This window comes from Elephantulus edwardii, unplaced genomic scaffold (genome assembly GCF_000299155.1).
Source record: "Elephantulus edwardii isolate Elephantulus edwardi_28Jun2011 unplaced genomic scaffold, EleEdw1.0 scaffold00007, whole genome shotgun sequence".
NCBI classification, from domain to species: Eukaryota; Metazoa; Chordata; class Mammalia; order Macroscelidea; family Macroscelididae; genus Elephantulus; species Elephantulus edwardii.
In genome coordinates, this window is record NW_006399757.1 from 2,805,111 (window position 1) to 2,828,081 (window position 22,971).

A 22,971-nucleotide genomic window follows, 5' to 3' on the forward strand; every position below is an offset into this window, starting at 1 on the left:
ATGAGCTACTTTGCACTTTGAGTAAGCAAGTGTAGAGTGAAGTGCTAGACAACAAATCAAAAGAATGGAGGTTTTACCCAGCTCAAAGGATCCAGGCAATAAAGGCCAGGAAATGTGCTTCTGAAAGGTCACAACTTGAAAACACTACAAATGGACTGTAGGACAAGTAGTAGCAATTCTTGAAGGCTTCCTGGAGGGGCTGATTTTGACGAAGGCTTTCTCAGTTCTGATCAGAAGCGTAAAGATTAATGGGAAGGCTAAGTTGTGAAAATTCCACACGCCTTCTCTTCCCTACTAATATAGTGCTGGCGGCTTGGGAGAGCACAAAAGTGCATCTCTCAGAGAGTCACGCCCTTTCAGGGCACGGAGCCAGTCAATCGCTGCCGCTCAAGTTTCCGGAAGGGCCTGATTCGAGAGAGGACCAAACCGGATGAAGGTCGCTCGCCTTCTTCCGCCCACTTTCTAGTCCTCCAATGCTTGGCTTGCCAGTGAAGTGGAGCCACACAGCGGAGGCGTGCGCAGCTCTTTGCGCAGGCGTAGTTGGGAAGTCCACCGGCCGAACGATGCCGGCTGGGCATGCCTTTCGTGTCAGGGCCTTGTATCGTCGCATCTTGCAGTTACATCGCGTTCTGCCCCCAGACCTCAAATCCCTGGGGGACCAGTACGTGAAGGATGAATTTAGGAGACATAAGGCCGTTGGTTCTGATGAGGCCCAGCGCTTCCTACAGGAGTGGGAGGCAAGTGTCGCCTTCTTTTATGTCGCTCCCTAGAACTTAAGAGTTCCAGTTTGCTTCCCCAGTTTATCCCTGAGGTCGGCTGTTCGAGCTAATCCTGCAGGCTCTGTAGGCAGGATCAAGCAGAGCAGCAGCCCATTTTTCAGACTTAAACATCGTAAAGCTGTTCACACAACACTCCTAGAAGTTAGATCCCGGCGTTTCCCTCGGGTTCAGATCCCATGACGGGAGCAGATCCCGTTATGGTAGCCTTTCCGATTCTGTTCAGCTTGCTTGCTGATGCCAGGAGCTTGAGGGTGGGAATGGCAGGTCCCGAGCTGGAATCAGTCACTGAGGAATGCTCCAAAGAAGTCACTCTCTGGCAGCCCTTTGCCCCGGCCCGTGAAACTAATGCTCTTTGATTACTCAGTTTTCAGTGAGAGGTTAATGCCCATAATTGATTGTTCTTAATCCCAGCCTTCTTTGTTGGATTTTAGTAATTTTCTTACTTCACTAATAGAGAAATAACTGTATAAAAGATTATGTAGGGAACTACATGTAGCAGAGAAATCAAGTAACTGTATAAAAGATTATGTGGGGAACTACATGCAGCGAAGGAGAAACGTGCTGGTCAGAATTTGAGTCATTTGTCTATGTTATCAGTTCACGTGTTCTTTTATTGCCTTGCACTGTTGCACTAAATCTTAAACAGACACATACATTGAAGATTTAGTCTTTACTTTTTTTTTTTTAATGGATGGAGAAAAAAGAAACTTAGAGTAGATCCTGGGGCTAGAAGCCCAGCATGATTGTCCGCATGTATCAACTTAATAGAATTGGACATTATAGAATTTTCTCACGTAAGCACATGGCAGCTTTGCAGTGAGAGTAGAGGTAAGCTGTTTTTCAGCCTAAAACATTAATGGCTGAAAACCTCGTTACTTTTTAAAAGTAACGTTTAAAAAAAATTATAAAGGTTATAGTTAAGGCGAAGTTTTCCCACTGATTTCTAGAATTCTTGATGGTAGTTAGACCTTTCAGCTTGAAAAAAGGATATTTAGGGCAATAGTGAAATGTGGAACCTTGTTAAAATGGTGGTGTGTTAAATGTCATTAGTCTACCTGGAGCCAGGAGAGTTGAATTGTCATTAAATTTGGAGCACTTTAAAAAATATCCGCACTTCGTCATAGAGTCAGGAAAGCCTTGAAATCCAGACTCAGGTTTTTAGTAAATGTCAAAGCATTTAATATTTTCAGTTTTATACTTTTAGCCATAAAATAATGATAGCAATTGTTTTGCAGTGCACACTTCAAAATTAATGTGTATAAATGCATGCAGAAACACCCTGAAAATTGTTAATTATCATGTTACTACAAGATATTAAGGTTTGTTATGTGACATGTTTTATGCCAGATCAATTTGTGGCAGGATAGCTGGGAAGAAAGAGGGCACTTTGAGAAATCTTGAAGTATAAGAATTTAGACAGGTTGTAAGGAAAAGGTAGGAAAGACTACGAAACAAGACTAAATTGGTAATAAATTGGAGAAGAGAGAAGGGATAAAAAAGAACTGGAGAAACAAAAAGAACTGGGAATACTAAAAATATGTGTTGCTTGTTGATTGTGCTGTAACTCACACAAGCCACACATTTTTTAAAAAAATTCAAGTTTAATAACAATGAATGTGTTGACCAACATAGGAGGTGCAGTATCACCATTTAAAAAATTTTTTTTCTTTTCTTGTGGTTATTTAGAAATAATTTTAGATTTACAGAAGAATCCAAATGATAGTATGCAGTTTCTATACATTCTTTATTCAGTTTCTACATATATTAATATCTTTTATAAGTTCAGGAGATTGTTCAATAGCTAGTTGTTAAAATATCCATTGTAATCCTATTGTTAAATCTACCAGGAGACAACAAAAATAAATGAAATTAGGCCTGGATTGATCAGAAATTTTACTTACTATGATATTTCTGAAAAATTCGACTCGACAGCATTTAACAGTATAGTACAGCTGGAACAACTGTTCTTCTTTTGTCTTTAGTTTTTCCTAGCTCTGGTTGCCTGTTGTTATGTGCCATTGAGTCACCAGCAATGGAAAAGAAGGATTAAAAAGATGTTGGCTACTAACCAAAAGGTCTCTTCAGCAGTTTGAATCCACTCACCATTCCACGGGAGTAAAGATGGGAAGTTTCCAATTAAGAAAGATCTACAGCTTCAGAAACTGATGGAGGGTTGCTATGAGTAGGAATATTGACTGGAGAGGACAGAGAAGTGGTTTTTAAGCTATTTGTAAAAAGAAACATTTCCTTTCACCTCTTCTTGATTCTATTTGATTTCTTCGACTTGTATGATAGTCTAGATATCATACAATGAGCCCTGCTGCTTTTGAGTCATTTCTAAATTAGTGGCCCTGGAGGATAGAGTAGAACTGTCTTGAGGCTGTAAATCTTTATGGAAGCAGAGTGGCTCATTTCTTTGCAGAGCAACTGGTAGATTTGAACTGCTGACCTTTCATTTTAGCAGCCTAATTGGCAGCATCAGGATGGATGGTGAATAGATTGAGATTGTTCACAGCTTTAGTGTGCGTGGCTTCACAGTCAACACTTTTGGCACCAATAGCCAGGAAATTAAAAGACGTATTGCGATGGGAAAGTCTGCTGTTAGGGACCTCTCCAAAGTACTGAAGAGCAATGGCGTCTCTCCGGATTCTAAGGTGCATCTGATGATACAGGCCATGGTCTTTGCAATCACTTGTTATGCATCAGAGAGTTGGACAGTGACTAAGGAGGATAGAAGGAGAATTGATGCCTTTGAGCTGTGGTGCTGGAAAAGAGTATTGAGGGTACCATGGACTGCTAGGAAAACAAACAGATTCATCCTGGAAAGGGTTAAACCAGGCGGCTCCTTGGAGGCGAGGATTCTGAGGCTTCGTCTAACATACTTTGGACATGTTGTAAGGCGGGACCAGTCCTTGGAGAGGGACAGTGCAGGACAGGAAGACCCTCTATGAGGTGGATTGATTCAGTGACTGGGGTAATCGGGATGGGTGTGTCGGAGACGGTGTGATTGGCACAAGACAGAGCAGAGTTTATGGCTGTTGTACATAGGATTCCTATGAGTTGCAAGCGACTCGACGGCACATAACAACAGCACAGCAACAACAATACTTAATCCACTATCTATCATGGCTTAAAAAAAAACAAACCCACAAACTTTAAAAATTTTTATTTTAGTGATTTGTATACAGTCATATACTTTATGGTTTGAAATATTAACTGAACTTCACCAATGCCTTTTATCATCACGTCTCATCAGTTCCTCACTTCACCTTACCTATTCCTCATATGACTCATCCCTCCACTAATATCTGTTGGCATTGTTGTTATTTTGTTTCTCCCCCGTCTTTTCTTCCTCCTCTCCTTCCCTCCTCCCTACTTGAGCAGTTGTATATAACCTGTTCCAAGTTGTTAATTGCAATACCCTTATTGTCTGATCATTGTTCAATCATCTATTCTTCCTAGATTGAGCTCTTCCTGATCTTTTACAATATTCATTGTCTATACATTCTATTTCTGCCATGTCTTTTTATCACACTTCACATTTGCATTTTGTTTTATTTTGTGTTTGTTTTAGAAAGGAAGTAATGAAGCAGATTACATGAAGCCATCTATTTGTAACTCACATGGGAAATCTTTTTCTTATTTATTTGCTTATCTGTTTCTGACTTCGAAATGGATAATGAGATAAAAATATATGGTTAAGTTACATGTCACCTGTATTTAGAGATTCCTTAACCTAGTGTAATTAGGGCTAGTTGGATATTATGCTAGTTTTTATAATTATATGCCTCTCTTACTTAATTTGGGGACTGCATTTTGTTGCTTTTGAACATCTTGATTTATAGTTTGTACTTTAGCTTGTGGACGAAAAAGAATGAATCACCTCTCTGTTCAGTAGATGGAGCGTGCACGTACGTGTGTGTGTGTGTGTGTGTGTACACACGAGGGCATGTGTGCACAGACGAGAGTACATATACCAAGTATAAGTTGGTTATTCAGTTATCTTGTCAGTGATACTGTTTCTTTTGGGTATCAAATATATTTTTGTGGGGATTTATTGTTTATTAAAAGGTGATATATCATAAATAAATGTTTTCTACATAAAACTTACAATTTATTTAAAAAATTATAGCCATATCATAGTCCTTAACAAATAGAAAAAAGCTAAAAAGAAATATGTAACAGTTTATTCTTGCAACATAAAACGGTGCGTCCAGAATGCTCCTCGGAAGTAAAAATGGCAAAGCTTTGTGTCACATACTTTCAATGGGTTTCTAGGAGAGTCTGTTCATTGGAGAGGAACATCATGCTTGGAGAGGTAGAGGGTTGGTGAAAGAGAGGAAGACCCTCAACAGGACGGATTGACACAGTGACTGCAGCAATGGGCTCAGGCTTGTCAGAGATGATGAGGATGGCACAGGATAGGACAGGGTTCACATTTGTTTTTTAAAGGGTTGCTAGGAGTTGTACTCAGCGGTGTCTAACAACAACAACAAATCTCAAGTTTTTACCTTTTCAGGGAAACTTTAAAGATGGTGTGTAAATGCCTAGGAATATCTTACTTATGAGATGTGCTATATAACAAATGGTTACTTATAACTAATGATAACTTACGGTTTTGTAATTTGGTCAGTATTGCATGTAACTTCAACTTTTTATAGTAGACTTTTTGGACCACCTAGAGAACAAACAGTTCTGTCTTGGAGAGGGTGAAACCAAAAGGATTTTGAAGCTCTGTCTCACATACTTTGGTCATGTGGCCAGGAAGGACTAGTCTTTGGAGACTTGGGACTATGCTTGGAAGAGTGGAGGGACAGAGCAGGAGAGGAAGACCCCAAGGAGATGGAAGACACAGTAACTGGAGTAATAGGGGTAGGTGTGTTGGAGACTAGGAGACTGGCTCAGGACAGAGCGGGGTTCAGAGCTCTGTATATAGGGTCACTATGAGTTGCAGGTGACTTGATGGCACATAACAGCTTGAACTAGATATATATTTCTTTTATTTAAATGAAAATAATAGTAATAGTATAATAATATATCACTTATCATGTTTTTAAAACACATGCATGTACATGTTTGTGTATGTGTGTACATGTAGTAAAACTAAACCCATTGCCTTTGACTTGAGTCAGACTCAAAGTGACCCTCCATCAGGTTACAGAGGCTGTAAGTCTTTACTGGAGAATACTGTCTTTCTTTCTCCCAGAGCTGCTGTGAATTTGGACTCTTGACCTTTTGGTTAAGTACCATAACAACTTGCATACTATGCCATCAGAACTTTTTGAGTATATAATATTCAGTCTTAAAATGCTGAAGTAAATTTTTCACAGAATTTAAGAAAAAAGATTATGTGTGCATAGTATTAATTTTATTTTTACTTAGTACTTTTGGATTGAAAAATGTATTTTGTATCATTGCTTTTATAAGAAAACAAATGCATGTGAAATTTTACATAGAGATTATTAGAACTGACTGAAAAGAGAGTTTCAGGTTGCTTCATTTAACGGATTTTTCCCCCCCAGTTTCTGTTCCAAGCTAATGCACTTGAACTCTTTAAACAAAATAATTCATACACATGGTTAGATATTAATATCAGGGACTTACAATAAAGTAATGTATATTTTTTTGATTTGTTCCTTAATTGGTCTCTTCTATGAAGACATTTTTATTTTCTTTGGCTTCCTTCATGCTAAAGTGTCCTGTGAATTTCAGTTTGATATTTTATGCTTTGGTATTAATGTTTGATATTTTAATGAATAAAGCAGTGAGAAACAGAAGGCTTTGAATGTAGATGGACTTGTTGATCAGAAAATTGCTCTTAGGCTAACAGAGCCTGGTGCAAAGCCTGGTACAAAAGGTTCACAGGCTCAAAACCTCAAGCTGTGCTGTGGCGGGGTGGGGTGGAGAGAGATGAGGCTATTGTCAATATTTATAACTTTGGAAATTGTCTCCATGAAATTGATTTTGTTACATTTGAGTTTTGGTTTTTTTCCCTCACACTGCCTTCCTTACCCACCTGATAGTGAGTTCACTTGGTTTCTACATTTTGGCTTTCTCTTAAGCTGTATACCCTTCTCCGTGTATCCCAAACTGCCTTCTTTTTACCCTACTTATTTATAGCATTCTTCTCTGATTTTCCTCTTCCAAAATTTGTTTATTTTTTCTGGCTGCAGATGGATCCCTTCCCCTCTTGAGTCTTCGCGGAGTATTATTTTAAAAAGATTCTTTGATACCAATTCAGTTTACTTGGGAAGGGAGAGAAAAAAGTTGCGGTGATTTCTCCAATAAGCCACCTTGAACTGGAAATCTTGAATACTTTTATTTTGAAGATAAACTGTTGATTGAAATGGCTTGTTTGTAGTCACATAGTCACATAGGACCTTGTATTCTTACCTCATAAGGATATATAGTTAAAATTTTGGAAATGAATGCTTTTAAAAAACCGCTTCACTTTTGCAATGTTAGAAGAGTACTTGTTTGGGTTTTTTCCTCTGAAATGTGCTCACTTGCCTGCTGTAACGTATACATTTTATTCTTTCTCTAGTTTTCATATTTTTTTTCTGACGGAAAGAGGAGCTGCTTAGTCTACCTTCTATCTTCTTACACCTACATCATAATGTATTATTGACAAATATTTAAATATTGTTTAGGTAGTAATCTACTTTTCTTAGCCTCAAGAGCTAATTGGAACACATTTGAAAGATTTTTTTAAATAATAAAAGGAGAATAGAAGTTAATGAAATACAACTGTTTAGCAAATCAGGCACATATATATTTTGTGTATAATTTTTATACAGTTTCTTTAGGTTACGGTTGTCTCAAAAGTGGAAATCTTTTTTTCTCTGCTGAAATTGAGGCACCAGAAAGTTATCTTCTGTTTTGAGGTAAAGCTATTGAATCAAATAGCTTGATTCATTTTACACGTTTCACTGATGCAACTGATGATTTATTTACTCTTTTTCTGAATTAGAGTTATATATTAAAATTAAAATAGAATTAATAATTGCATTGTGTGGATCATAACAAACTGTAGCTTATTCTGAGAAGAATGGGAATCCCAGAACACTTGAACATGCTAATGTGAAACCTATATTTGGACCCAGGAGGCAGTCGGCAGAACAGAGCAAGGAAACACTGCAGGGTTTAAAGTTGGGAAGGGTGTACGCCAGGGATGTGTCCTATCTCCATACTTTTTCAACCTGTATGCAGAACAAATTATCTGGGAGGCTGGGCTCTATGGGGAGAAGTGTGGAGCCAGGATTGGTGGAAGATCCATCAACAATCTGTGTTATGCAGATGACACAACCTGGCTTGCTGAAACTGGGAGGACCTGAAGTACTTGCTGCAGAAGGTCAAGGACTGCAGCCTTCAATATGGATTGAGGCTCAATGTCAAGAAGACAAAGATTCTCACCACTGGACCAATTGGCACATCAGGATGGATGGTGAAGAGATTGAGATTGTACACAGCTTTAGTTTGCTTGGTTCCACAGTCAACACTCTTGGCACCAGCAGCCAGGAAATTAAATGATGTATTGTGATGGGAAAGTCTGCTGTTAGGGACCTCTCTAAAGTGCTGAAGAGCAACGGTGTCTCTTTGGATACTATGGTGCATCTGATACAGGCCATGGTCTTTGCAATCACTTGTTATGCATCAGAGAGTTGGACAGTGACTAAGGAGAATAGAAGGAGAATTGATGCCTTTGAGCTGTGGTGCTGGAGAAGAGTATTGAGAGTACCATGGACTGCTAGGAAAACAGATTTGTCCTGGAGAGGGTTAAATTGGGAGGTTCCTTGGAGGCAAGGATCCTGAGGCTTCATCTGACATACTTTGGACATGTTGTAAGGAGGGAGAGGGACATCATGCTTTACAGGGTGGAGGGACAGCGCAGGAGAGGAAGGCCCTCTATGAGGTGGACTGATTCAGTGACTGAGGTAATCAGGATGGGAGTGTCAGAGACAGTGTGATTGGCACAGGACAGAGCAGAGTTTAGGGTTGTTGTACATAGGGTCGCTATACGTCGCAAGTGACTCCAAGGCACATAATAACAACATTGTAGTTGTTTGTCTTTGAAAAAAAAAAACGAAAAAGTTGACATGAAGTGTATTCCTGAATTGAAAATAGTTAAGGCAAATAGGGTATATTGATTGATAGCATTAGCATGAAAAGAACTTAGCTTGATAGGAAAAAATAGAAATGGCTTTAATAAATGAAAGACAAAACAGACCTCCATTCGGTCCCTTTATAAATTTAATGATTTATATACAAACAGAATTGCTGTGTGCATGCATATAGTAACAATTTAAATCAATAATGATAGATGTTCACTGATAAAAGGATGAAATTATAGTAGTGATATAATGGATGGGTTAATATATAGCTATTAGAAATGATGTTTAAGAAGATTTAATAACATTTGAAAACTGTTCATGGTATAATTAAGAGTAAACATTTATTATTTTGTGGCTGTTAGAATAGACTGCCAAAAGGAAAAAATAACCAACACCAATATGTCTTAGAAAGGTTGTAACCAGAGTGCTCTTAAAGGGAAGGGTGGTGAAACTTCATCTATTTTTGACATGTTACTAGGAGGGGCCAGTTCTTGGAAGAGGACATTATGCTGGGAAAAACAGAGGCTCAGCACATGAGATGAATTGATACAGGGACTGCAGCAGTGGGCTCGCGTGTCCGACATGATGAGTGGCACAGAATAGGGCAGGATTCAGATCCATTGTTCATAGTCACAAAGAGTCGTAGTCAACTCGACACCACCTAATAACAACAAGAATTAAAGGTGATTTTTAAATTTTCTTTTTGATCCTTAATTATTTCCAGATTCTCTGCAAAGATCATGTGTTAACTCTGGTGATTATAAAAAACCTGATAAGTATTTTTAAAAATTCAGTTGGATGTACTGAATGTTTTTGTAACTTGTTTCGTAAAGGACTTGAAACAAATTCACTCGAGTCAAATGTCTTAAGTTTGTCGGTTTAACGTTGCTATTTTCATGTTTAATGAAGTATTAGCCTTATGTTTTCTTTCTAGTGTGATTTCTTTCTGCTTGTTATAAATGAAATTAATTAAACTTTAGTTACTAATTTTTATCTAGGTAGAAACAATTTGAATTCTTAGGATTCTGGTCTGAATTCTGAAAAGAAGCATCATGGTTTTCTTGCATTATAGTGCCTTGCTTTATTAAATCTTTTTAAGCAACATGTAAAGTCTAATTTCTAGGAGATTGTACTTAAATATCTAATAAGTTTCCAAGAACTTAATTTGTTGACAGTTAAGAAAATTAACTTACTACTTTATTTTGTTCTATTTTAAGGAGCTCTGGCCATATAGTGAGTATTAGGCTTCTAGCCTAAAGATTGATGGTTCAAATCCACTAACTGCTTCTTGAGTGAAAGATGGACAGTGTAAGAAGAGTTACATCTTCAGAAACCTCATGGAGGGGTGCTCTTGAGGGTTATCTTCTCTCCTCACTTGGGTTTGGTGTGCATTATTTCCATTTTTAACCTTTTCTTTTATGAAGTATTGTATGTTTGAATGAAGGCTGACTGAGGAGGACTGAGAAGGGAGAAAGGTGAGCTGTGAATCTGTCCCCTGACAGGTTAGGCAAAGGAACCCTGGTGGCATAGTGGTTAAACTGCTGTCTAGAAGGTTTGAACCCACCGTCAGCTGTGCTGAAGAAAAGCTATGTTGATTTGCTCCTGTAAAGATTAAAGCCTACACAACTTTATGGGGTGGTTCTACTGTGTTAGAGTAACAATTTGCTTGGTGGCACTCAGCAAATAACAACAACTGGTGGTGGTGGGGATAGAAGACAAAGAAATAGGATTACTTGATGTCTTGAAAATCTTGGTGTCTTGGTTCTAAGAGCATCTAGGTTATAGGTCTGTGCCTTCTTGTGGTTGTAAGGATAAAGCCTTGCAATGGATCATGAACCCCAAAGATGATGAGAATCTTGAGAAGACTCACACTAACTAAATCTGTATCATGAAATCTAAACCAGGATGTGAGCTTCTGTGGTTGGGAGAGATGGAGCTGTGGTGTAAAGGGTACACCTTTCTCAAGAGTCAGAATATTTTCATTCACTCCTAGGAAACACTTTGCTAGATATGTCTCAGAATTCACAACTTTTTAGATTTTTAGAAAGGCAATAAAGATTATGTGCTGTGTTTTAAGCAGCACTTTGATGGGATGTGGGATGGTATTTTGTTATCAAATACATTACTATTTCTGCAGTAAAACATTTGATTATTTATATTAAGTGGTGTTAATAAACTCCTTATATCCTCTATCCTTCCTATCCTACAGTCCTCAGGGAGTTGTGGTACCAAAACCAAAGGCTCCACCTCTCTGGCAGTTCAGATCTCTTATGTGTGCCGCAGGAGAGACTTGGGCAATCTCCTGTGCAATTACAACCTTGGAAAACCAAGAGATTTATAACCTTGGCAAACCCACGGGAGGGTCAGGCGTGGGTCGGTGCTGACTTGACAGCAGGGAATTTTTTTGAGTTTTAGGTTAGCTACTAGATGAGTTCTGAAAGAGCTTTTGTTTCCAGAATTGCTAATAAAGGGATTGCAAACCTCTACTAAGCTATCTGGGGGGCGAAGTAGTGTTTAGAAGGTTGCCGAGTAAACATGGAATTAAAATGATGAGAAGTAGCTAACATGAGGAATATTTCTCTAGGCCTCACTGGTGACAGTAGAAAACATCCTGTTAGTAATCCATTTCTGAAGTCCTCTGACTGTACTGTGGAGCGGGATAGCTCGTGTGGCTTGGTCTGTAGAGAGCTGTGCAGCTACCTGAAAGACCACCCACCTCTCAGCTGTTCTTTAGGAGAAAGGTGGTCCTCCCGTGCTGTGTATGGCCCAAGGAAACCCACGGGAGGGTCAGCTATGAGTTGGTTCTAACTTGACAGTCATCATTGACTGAGTTCACAAATATGAAGTGCTAGACTGTCAAACACAAGATTTGAATTCACCTAGAAGCTCCACAGACCCAGGGAATAACAGCTTGTAATGTACTCCCATAGAAAGTGCAGCCTAGGAACTTCTGGGTCAGTCCTCTGTCACCCTCACTGCAAATCCTGCTGCACTTGAAGGCACCTAAAAACAACACAGCTTCACTACTCTTTATCTTTTTGACTGTATTGAACATAGATTGACAAATTTGCTCTTTCAGTTTTGTGTTTTAATGTTATCTTTTACCCTACTGTTGCATAAGTATATTTACTGTTTAAATAAATGTATTAAGTAAATTTATTCTAGGCATTTCTGGTGGTCTAGGGATAAGGAGCTGTGCTGCCATCAGGAAGGCAGATGGTTTAAATCCACCAGCTGTTCCATGGGAAGAAGATAGGCCTTCTCCTGCCTTGAGATTTATTACCTCTGAAAACCCACTCGAGGGTCAGCTCTGGGTCAGTTCCTACTTGATGGTACATAGTAACAACAGATTTATTATTATAAATTTGTTGATAGACTAAACTTTTAAAGTCAAGCTACTTGATTTATTCTTCTGGGCCTGTGAGATTGGAGAATCTTCCCATTGTATGTTTAATTAGCATAATCCTTGAGGTGAGATCACATTTATTTATAAATTTTTGGTTTTTGTACTCTGAAAATGCTATAACTTAAAGAATTTATAAAGTAAATTATATTTTATTACTAAGGTCTAAACCACTAAAATATTTAAGCTTTACTTGAAAAGATTAAAAATTTATTTTCCTTTGAAAATATTATTATGAAAAGAGCAAAACAAACAAAATGCTACAAATAGTTTAAGTGCAAACGATTTCTGAACTCTGAGGCAGTGGCTCTTCACATTCTGATAATGAAGGCACTTACTATAATTTCTTTAAAAACAACCCCAATTAATGAAAATAATCCATATACCAGTTGATGTGATTTAGTTTGTAGCGAGTTGCACTGCTAATCCGAAGGCCATACTACCAGCAGTTTGAAGAAAGACAATCTCTTGTGTGATTTACAGACTAAAAATCCAGAGCAGCTATGCTTTGTTCCCAATCAGAAGTAAAAAGTGTTTTTAGTTCTCCCTATTTCCCAAAGGCTGCCATAGCTGTACAGAGGTAGCTCATGGTTGCTGTGATGCTGAACACTGATGTGCCAAAAGCGATAATGGTTACCCATGGTGGACAGTGTTTGGTGGATCTTCCCAATTAAAACAAGCTTAGAAGCAAGAGTAGTAGCCACTTGCACAATGGCTGGCCTCTGGAAACTATGAACATGGAGATACGACCAAAGTTATACAGATGTTCAGGTCTTTCGTTCGTAGGGTCACTATGAGTCATCTATGACTCGACGACGCTTAACAACATTTTCCAAAGCCTGAGTTGACAATATGTTATAACAAATGCTTAGCTGCAACAGTTGCCTGAGTGAAATGAACTCCTTTTTGCAACTTCAGTGGGTCTGACCTCACAGCACATATCCTTTTACAAGGTATTACAGTCTTATGCTTTTAACCCTGGGCTTTAATAGATAATGTGTTTATGTTCTTTGCTCATTTTATAAGCTATGATGTTTTAGGGTGCTCTGGTGGTATTAATAACACAACTAATGTTGGTACTGTGTTTCATTGATTATGCAAAGGCATTTGATTGTGTGGATCATAACAAACTGTGGCTGACTCTGAGAAGAATGGGAATCCCAGAACATTTAATTGTGCTAATGCGAAACCTATACTTGGACCAAGAGACAGTCGTCAGAACAGAGCAGGGTAACACTGCATGGTTCAAAATTGGGAAGGGTGTGCGCCAGGGATGCATCCTGTCTCCATACCTTTTCAACATGTATGCAGAGCAGATTATCCGAGAGGCTGGGCTCTATGAGGAGAATTGTGGCATCAGGATTGGTGGAAGATCTATTAACAATCTACGTTATGCAGATGACATAACCCTGCTTGCTGAAACTGAGGAAGACCTCATGCACTTGCTGCGAAGGGTCAAGGACTGCAGCCTTCAGTATGGACTGAGGCTCAATGTCAAGAAGACAAAGATTCTCGCCACTGGACCAATTGGCAGTGTCAGGATGGATGACGAAGAAATTGAGAGTGTTCACAGCTTCAGTTTGCTCGGCTCCACAGTCAACACTCTCGGCACCAGCAGTCAGGAAATCAAAAAGCGTATCGCGATGGGAAAGTCTGCTGTTAGGGACCTCTCTAAAGTATTCAGGAGCAACGGTGTCTCTCTGGAGAATAAGGTGTGCCTGATACATGCCATGGTCTTTGCAATCGCTTGTTATGCATCGGAGAGTTGGACAGTGACTAGGGAGGACAGAAGGAGAGTGGATGCTTTTGAGCTGTGGTGCTGGAGAAGAGTACTGAATGTACCATGGGCTGCCAGGAAAACAAACAGATTCATCTTGGAGAGGATTAAACCAAGCTACTCCTTGGAGGCAAGGATTCTGGGGCTTCGTCTGACATACTTTGGACATCTTGCCAGGAGGGACGGGTCCTTGGAGAGGGACATCATGCTCGGGAGGGTGGAGGGACAGCGCAGGAGGCGAAGACCCTCTATAAGATGGATTAATTTGGTGACTGGGGTAATCGGGATGGGTGTGTCAGAGGCAGTGTGATTGGCGCAGGATAGAGCAGGGTTTAGGGCTGTTGTGCATAGGGTCGCTATGAGTCGCAAACGACTCGACGGCACATAACAACAACAACAACAACAATGTTGGTAGGGAGCTGTGATTGTGTAAGAACAAAACTAATGTTGGTAGGGAGCTCTGGTGGTGTCAATCATTGCCGACCCAGAGATGGTCCCTCTCTAGTGGTTCAAATCTACCAGCGGCTCTGCCAGGAAAAGATGGGCAGTTTCCTTCTGTGGGATTTACAGCCTCTGAAAGCTTGCTGGAAAGCCAACTCTGAGTGGGTTTATGCCTGATGGCAGTGAGTCCGATTATAGGTTGTTGTTGGCTGCCACCTAGTGAGCAGTGTGAAACTGTTCTATTGGGCTGGTGACCTTATGACAGCAAATCACAAGGCCTGGCTTCCCAGTGAGGCTGGATATGCACAATTCACAACTCATAATGTCTTTAAAAAAATGCGATGAATTTTGGTGAAAATATGTACAGTGGAATATATACTACTTAACAGTTTCTACATGTACAATTCAGTGACATGATCCATGATTTACTGATTCTTCGTGTTTACCACCTAACCTTTTCTCAAACTGCTTCACCATCATTAGCACAAATTCTCTGCTCCTCACAAGCTTCTCATCCTTTTGGGTTACTATTGTTTATTTGGTTCCATAGAGAGAATTCATTAAAAGACTATAATGTTTAATATTTAACATGGGTATTCTTCTTTCTGTAGTTTGGCTAAATTATTTGAGATATAAAAGCTGTCGTGGCTCAGTGGTTAATGTTTGGATTTGCCAACCAAAGAGGCAGCAGTTAGACCCATCAGATGTTCTGTTGGGGAATGATGAGACATCTGTAGTCATATCCCTGGTACCGTGACCTTCTCAAAACCTAGTTTGAATTTCTGGAAGTTCACTGGCCTTTAGCCCTGTTCTTTTCAATTCTACTACTGCTAGTGCTCACTACTGTTAAGTCTGTTTGCACTCAGAGAGACCTTCCATCAAGTTTCCAAGGCTGTAAGTCTTAGTAACTGGAGAATGTCCATCTTTTTTTTTTCTGAGGAGTTGCTGGTGGATTTGAACTGGGACCTTTTTGTCGGCAGCACCACGCTTTATAGATTATGCCACTCTATGTATTTACAATTAGATGCTATCAAAATGTGTTCAACCCTCAATCAAAGGGATGATGTGAAGTTTTACATTAAGATTAAACTTAGTATTTTTAAGTAGTAACAGGGCTAGTGCAAAGTTTAAAAAGTTCTTTAATTATTTTATCTTTTTTTTTCCAAACATGAAGCTTTACTTATCTTTATGTACTTTAAGGAACCTAGGGTAGTATTTTACTTATCAGTAGATGTTCAGTCATCTTGTTTTTTTCAATATTTTTAACTTTTTTTTTGTCCTGAGACCAAGCTATATATACTAATGTCCACAGCTGTAAAAAAAATTAACCAATCAGATGCGCAAGTTGTAGTCTTCGTTGTGATTAGTAAATCAAGTGAAGCCAATTCTTAAGTCATAATTCATAAATATGTGATAAGTGCATAGTCTGTTCAGTGTTATTTATAATTGGGTTTGGTTTATTTAAAGACAATTAAGGTCTTGGAGGAATCCTGATGCTGTAGTGATTAGTGCATTAATTAAACTGCTAACCATAAGGGTGATGATTTGAACCCGCTAGTTGCTCTGCATGGGACAGATGAGCTGCTTCTATAAAGATACACAGCCGTAAAAATACAAATCCAGTGGGCACTCGGCTTTGTCCTGCCCAGTTGCTAGGAGTCAAATCAACCAGATGGCAATGAGTGGAATTCATGTCTTTATCTCGATACACTTTCAAGTCACTGGACATGATTGAATGCATGTTATAGTTGTTGCATGTCATCAAGTCAGAACTGACCATAGCTGATTTTCAGGGCAGTAATCGCATGGAGGAGCTTGCCCATTCTTCTCCCATGGAGAAGCTGGTGGATATGAACCATGTGCCCTCAGGATTGATTGCAATGCAGATTCTGCATGGCTATTAATCAGCTTCTCAAGTTCTGTTTTGTTTCAAAGACTCAGTAGCAGTTATAGCTCTCTTAGAAGAATTGATGCCTTTGAATTATGATATTGCCAACGAATACTGAATTTATCAAGGTTTTCCAGGAGAAAAAACACAGATCTGTCTTGGGAGAAGTACAGCCAGAATAACTCCTTAAGAAGCCAGCATCTTTATTCAACTTATCGGTGGTTCCTAAATGTTCTGTACAGCTAGGGGTAGGTGAATGAACTTACTGATTTTTTTCTGTGTAACAGTGCTTTTAGATGCTGGAGAAGTAAAGAAAGAATGGTTAAGGAATGTAAGGTCATGAACCAGAAGAGGCCTGTGATGTGCTGTAGAGTCAGTTCTGCCTTGTTGTGAGCCTGTCTGGGACAGACCCAACTACTGCCCAGTCCTGTCCCACCCTTGCAGCTGCTGTGTTTGAGCCCAACATTGCAGCCGCGGTGCCAATCTGTCTCCTGCCAGTCTTTCTCATATCTGCCAGCCCTTTACTTTTTTTAAGCATAATGTGTATTTTCAGTGATTAGTCCCTCTTAATGACGTGTTCAGAGTATCTGAAATGAAGGCTCACCATCATGGCTTCCAAGAAGTATTGTGACTTCACTTCATCCGAGACAGCTTTGTTTGTTCCCCTCATAGACCATGGTAAATTTGATATTCTTTTGCAGCATCATTACTGAAAGGCATCAATTGAACATACTCTAGGACCGTCATAACTGCTAATGAGTTGTAGAAACAAAATAAAAATTAAATGTCTGATATGTAGTTTTCTTAAGCTACAAATGAACACCATCTTCTCTAAGGGAAAGAAAAATCAAACTGGAAGCAAAGGTTTATGATACTTTTTACTAAATTTTTTTATGAGTTTTTACCTTACTTACAAATAATTTTCCTTTTAAGTCCTGGAAAACACTTGAGATAACGGATCCATTAGTCAGAGCTTATCTTTTTGTCCAAGTGTAATTTTAAAAATTTCCACAAGATGGCAGAAGATCCTTGTATCTGGAAAGACTTTTGTATGCAATTTTGAAACTTTATTATTTCGATTTTACCTGTGGTTGTCTTTTATTATTCTGATCAATAATTTTCATCTTCATATTGTCAGAGAGAGATTGTTGCCTAAAATATTGTAATCATATTCATTAATGTAAAATGGAATTGTTTTTCTGTTTCTTACACAAAATTTTAACCCAGTTTTGAAGAGTGCATAGATTTTTTTTCTGAATAATGTTTTAAGTAATTTTTTATAGATATCCTTTTAAAACACAAGTAATTTTAAGAGAAGTTGAATATAATTATTTATTGTTTACAGATAAACATATGAAGTCCAATATATTCAACTTTATTTTTGAAGTTAAAGAATTAAACAAATTCTTTTGTATTAACTTACTTAGAATTGTAAATGGCTACTGTATACTCTTACTCCTGCTTCCTTTCTCTTACTGTTTAGTCTCTCTGGAAACATCCCTATGTTAAATAAATTTCAGTCATAATTTAGAAAGATTCTACCATGTTTTACATACTTTCCTAGAACTGATGTTTCATAATGGTAAAAAGATCAGCTACAATCTTTGTTTTCTGTAATTTATATCCTTAAAAGGTAGTTAGTCATCAAACACATGATTGCAATTATGTTCATATTTTTTGTTTTTATTAAACAAAATTTTTTTTACTGTGAGTTGAATGAAAATTTACAATGCAAATTGCTTTTTCATCCAACCATCTCACAAATCTTTTAACAACATTAATTTTAACACTCATAAACTCACACTTTTTTCCCCACTGTAATTCTCTTTTCTATTAATGCTTCTATTGTAACCCATCCTGGATTTATCCTCAAAGATTCTGTTATTTTGACCTTATGTCATTGATTTTTCTAAGGAGTGAGTGGTTGCCTGATGTTATTTGCTACCATATCATAGGTCTGTGTATTGTTTGGTTGAAAGTTAAGTCCTGGGAGTGAGTACTAGGTCTGAAGGGTAACTCAGGCCATAGTCTTGGTTCCACCTGTCTCTTTAACAGATTAATAAGCCTGACCTTTTAAAATATTTTTGAGTTTTGTTCCATCTTTCCCCCATAATTTATCAAGGTTGAGGTAAAGTTTCTATCTGCATTTTGGTTGCTCTTCCTCCAAGACAGATTTGTTTATTCTTTTATTAGTCAACGGGATATTCAACACTCTTCTTTAACACCACAATTCAAAGGTAGTGGTTCTTCTTCTTCTTCTTTTTTTTTTAATTCCTTGGCCAACTTTCAGATGCATAGGAAGCAATTGAAAATACCATGACTTAGATCAGGAGCACCATAGTCTTTAAAGTGATATCCTTTCTTTTTAGCACTTTACAGAGGACCTTGACAGCAGATTTTCCCAGTGTAGCACGTTTTTTTCTTTTTTTTAAATTTCTTACCTGCATCTACCCTGTGTGTTGACTGTTGATACAAAGAAAATCTTTGGCAACTTCAGCTTGTTCTCCATTTATCATGTTGTTGTGACTTGATCCAGTGGTGAGAATTTTTGTTTTTTGATGTCAAAATGTAACCTGTGTTGATGGCTGTAATCTTTGACCTTCTGCAATAAGAACTTCGTGCCTTCTTCACTTTCTGCAAGCAAGTTTGTGTTCTCTGCACAATGTATATTGTTGATGAGTCTCCCTCCTGATGCTGCATTCTTCTACATATCATCCAATGTCTCAAATGACTTGCTCAGCATGCAGATTGAATAGATATGTAAAAGGAATACAACCTTGACACAACTTTTCCCTGATTTTAAACCATGTAGTGTTCCCTTGTTCTATTTAGATAACAGCTTCTTGTCTATGTATGAGTTTCACATGAGCAGAAGTTCTGGGATTCCTGTTTTTGTTAATATTAGCTATATGTTATAATCCACATAGTCTAAAGCCTTTGCATAGGCAATGGAACAGGAGTAAAGATCCTTCTGATTTTAATACCCTATATCTACTTGTTGGTTGTCTCATTATTTATTTGACATTTCACCTTAATGCTAATAGTAAAAATATCTCTTCAACTGTGTTTGCCTCAGTTTTTGTCTAATAGAAGTGGTGAAGTGTGAGATGAAGTAATGCTGGTTTTGATGGTTAAAGTTGTATATCAGCTTGACTCTTGTGGTTTGATAATAATGCAATGATGAAATTTCAGTTATGATATAGTAATTTCTTTTATGATTTGACTGATTTTGAAAAATAATTTATTTTATATTGGTGTGCATACAAAATTCAAATACACTGTGTTCACATTTTTCTTCATGTCACGTTAATAGCACTGAATTTTGCATAACTAACTGATCTTTGGAACCTAACCATGCTGGTAAGTGAGATTTGAGTGTACTTATATCTTTTTTTCTCTTAAGTACAATCAAGTGTTCTGGGGTTCCCATTCTTCTCAGAGTCAGCCACAGTTTTGTGATCCACACAGTCAAATGCCTTTGCATAGTCAGTGAACATAGATAACATTCCTCTGTTACTCTCTGCTTTCAGCCAAGATCCATCTGACATTAGCTATAATATTCCCAGTGCCACGGCATCTTCTAAGTCCAGCCTGGACTTCAGGCAGTTCTCTGTTGATGTGCTGTTCCAGTCATGTTTGGATAATCTTCAACAGAATCTTCCTTGCATGTTATATCAATGATACTGTTTGTTAATTTCTACACTCTGTCAGATCACCTTTTTTTTGGAAATGGGAACAAATATAGATCTCTTCCACTCAGTAGGCCAGGGGCTAGTCCTTCAAATTTCTTGCAAAATTTGGTGAGCACATCCAGGGCAGCATCTGTTTGTTGAAATATTGTCAGTCAGTATGCCGTCAGTCAATTCCTGAGCCCTTGTTTTTTGCTACTTCTTTCAGAGCAGCTTGAACTTGTTACTTCATCACCACAGACTCTTGCACATATGTTGTTTCATGAAATTCTTCTGTGTCCACCAATTCCTTTTGGTATAGTGACTCTTTTTGTATATGTTTATGTGCAGTAATCTAAGCTGTATCATTGCTGGCTAAGGTTTTGAGCTCAGATCCTATTAAATGTTGCTTTAAATATGTTTTTGTTGACCAGGCAAGTAAGTCTATTTTCAGGTAACTAATTTCATTGGTTTTCATCTTTGACTTTAGGAGAAAACTTCTTACCAATTTCTGTTTACATAAAAGATCTTTTATTTTTGTCCACGTTATTATTTTTATAAAGTATGTTTTACAGAATAGAGTCCAGTCAAGAAAGAAACAACAAAGTAATATGAGTGGAAAATTTTAGCATTTCTGTTAGCTCTCATTTAGAACTAGTCTAATGCTAAATTCCTATTTTATAGTGATAGAATTACTAATAGATTACAGTAGTAAGAGATAGTCAGGAAGACATGAAGAGAACTCTATAAAGGATGTAAGAGTAACAGAGGAAAGGGGAAGCCTCTCCCCTCACGGCTAGATAGAGTGCGTGAAGACCCATGCAGGTGAGACCCTGACCTGTTGGAGCTGGCTCCCTGGATGGCAGACCGTTTGCTAATTTTATGATCGGCGAACGTGTTAGAAATCTGCCAGCTGTGCCAGACATTAGCAATCTAGGAAAGCTATTCCCCAGGATGTATTTTACTGTAGGCACCCAGCAACAAAATAGAGAGGGGGTGACTTGTGACGTGCTAGCTGCCAAAACCTTTTCCTCCTGTGTTCGTTCTCATACTTCCCACTGGCAAAACTTAACATTGTCTAGTTGGCAGAGGGAAACATGCTTAAAAGGCCCATCTGAAACAAAGGGAGCTCTGGTGGTAGGAAGCTGCACTGCATTCCCAAAGGTTTGAATCTGCTCTGTGGGAGAAAGATGGGCAGTCTCTTCCCATGTGATTAACTGCCTCCGAAAACACTCTGGCTGGTCAGCAATGGGCTGGTTTCAATTGATGGCTACAACACTAACAACTGGTGGTCCAGTGGTTAGAGCGTAACACTAGTAACCCAAAGGTAGTTCTTCTCTGGCAGTTTAAGTCCCCCAGCTGCTCCCCAGGAGAAAGATCGCCCATGCAGTTTACAGTCTTTGAAAACCGCTACAAGGTCAAATATGTGTTCCTTCCATCTTGACAGCCAGGAGGGTTTTTGACTTTTACAAGAAAAAGGGAATTCTGCTGGGCTGTTCCCTAGGGAGTTTTCCTGCCAACCCAAAGGTAGCTCCTCTCTGGAGGTGGGAATCTACCAGCGGCTGGCTCTGCAGGAGAAAGGTGGACAGTCTTCTCCCATATGGACTGGAGGGTCAGCTACGTTTTGATTTTGACTTGATGACAATAAGTTTGAGGTTTGTCTTTATATGTTGGGTTCCTAACCAAAAGATCAGTGGTTCAAATCCACACACTGGTCTGTGTAAGAAAAATGAACAATCTTCTCATAAATATTTACAGCTTTGGAAACTTAATGGAGGGTTGCCATGAATTGAAATGAACTTGATGGCAGTGGATTCTAAAAGAAAAAAAAAAAAACTTAGCAGTTGCTAAGTACCATCGAGTTGGAACCGACCTAAAGCTGTCCCTCCAGCAAGTTTTCAGAGGGAATAAGATGAGGTGATTCCTCATCTTTCTCCAGCAGAGCAGCTGGTAGGTTTGAACCATGCACTTTGGGGTTGGCAATGCAACTCTGTACCACTTAATAAGTGAGTACTATGACCAAAACTGAAGCCCTGGTGGCACAGAGCAGTAGTTAAACTTGCTCAACCAAAGTTGGCAGTTTGAACTCACAAGCCTCTTTGTAGGACAAAGACATGGCAGTCTGTTTCTGTAACGATTACAGCTATAGCACAGTGGCACATTACACAGTGGCACAAAAAAGTGAAAACAACCCACGTGTCCTTTAGTAAGTAAATAAAATGAGAAAGTAAATGAAATGTGTTAAATACATACAATTGAATACATCACAGTGATAAAGAATAATAACAAGTACATCAGACTTAACATCAAGTTGGTTCCAACTCAGCGACCCTCCCCCAGGTGTCTGAGGCTGTCAATCTCAGTGAGAGGAGACTACTCACCTTTATCCCACTGGTGGGCTCAAACTGCCAGAGGTGCTTGGCCTTTGGGTGCTGCCTCCCAGAACTGTCCTACAACATGGCTCATGAGGACATTATGCTGAATGAACTAAAGTCAGTAAAAAATGGACAAATAGTGTAGGAATGGATTTACATACAAAACCCAACGTTCTTTGTTGGTTACCACAAAAAGAGGAGGAGAGGGGCCGGAAATCACTTCCAGTGAATCAGTCCTGGAGTTCCCAGTGATCCCTGTCCCTCACTGAGTCTTTAGGAATTTACAGATCACTTGCAACAGGCACGTCTGGTTTTTATTTACATTTACTTTAGTGAAACCAACCTTTTAAGTTTTATGTACCTGCAGCCTACAATATGGATTGAGGCTCAATGTCAAGAAGACAAAGATTCTCACCACTGGACCAATTGGAAGCATCAGGATGGATGGTGAAGAGATTGAGATTGTACACAGCTTTAGTTTGCTTGGCTCCACAGTCAACAGTCTTGGCACCAGCAGCCAGGAAATGAA

At 38.7% G+C, this 22,971-nt stretch overlaps 1 protein-coding gene across 1 annotated transcript in view; it reads left to right on the forward strand.

Moving 5' to 3' along the window:
* Positions 1 to 563: 563 nt before the first annotated feature.
* ACN9 (ACN9 homolog (S. cerevisiae)) overlaps positions 564 to 22,971 on the forward strand; it is a 44,748-nt gene continuing 22,340 nt past the window's right edge. Inside the window, exon 1 of the mRNA XM_006880374.1 lies at positions 564 to 737. Coding sequence (XP_006880436.1) covers positions 564 to 737 — 174 coding nt within the window. The remainder of the gene's footprint in view (positions 738 to 22,971) is intronic.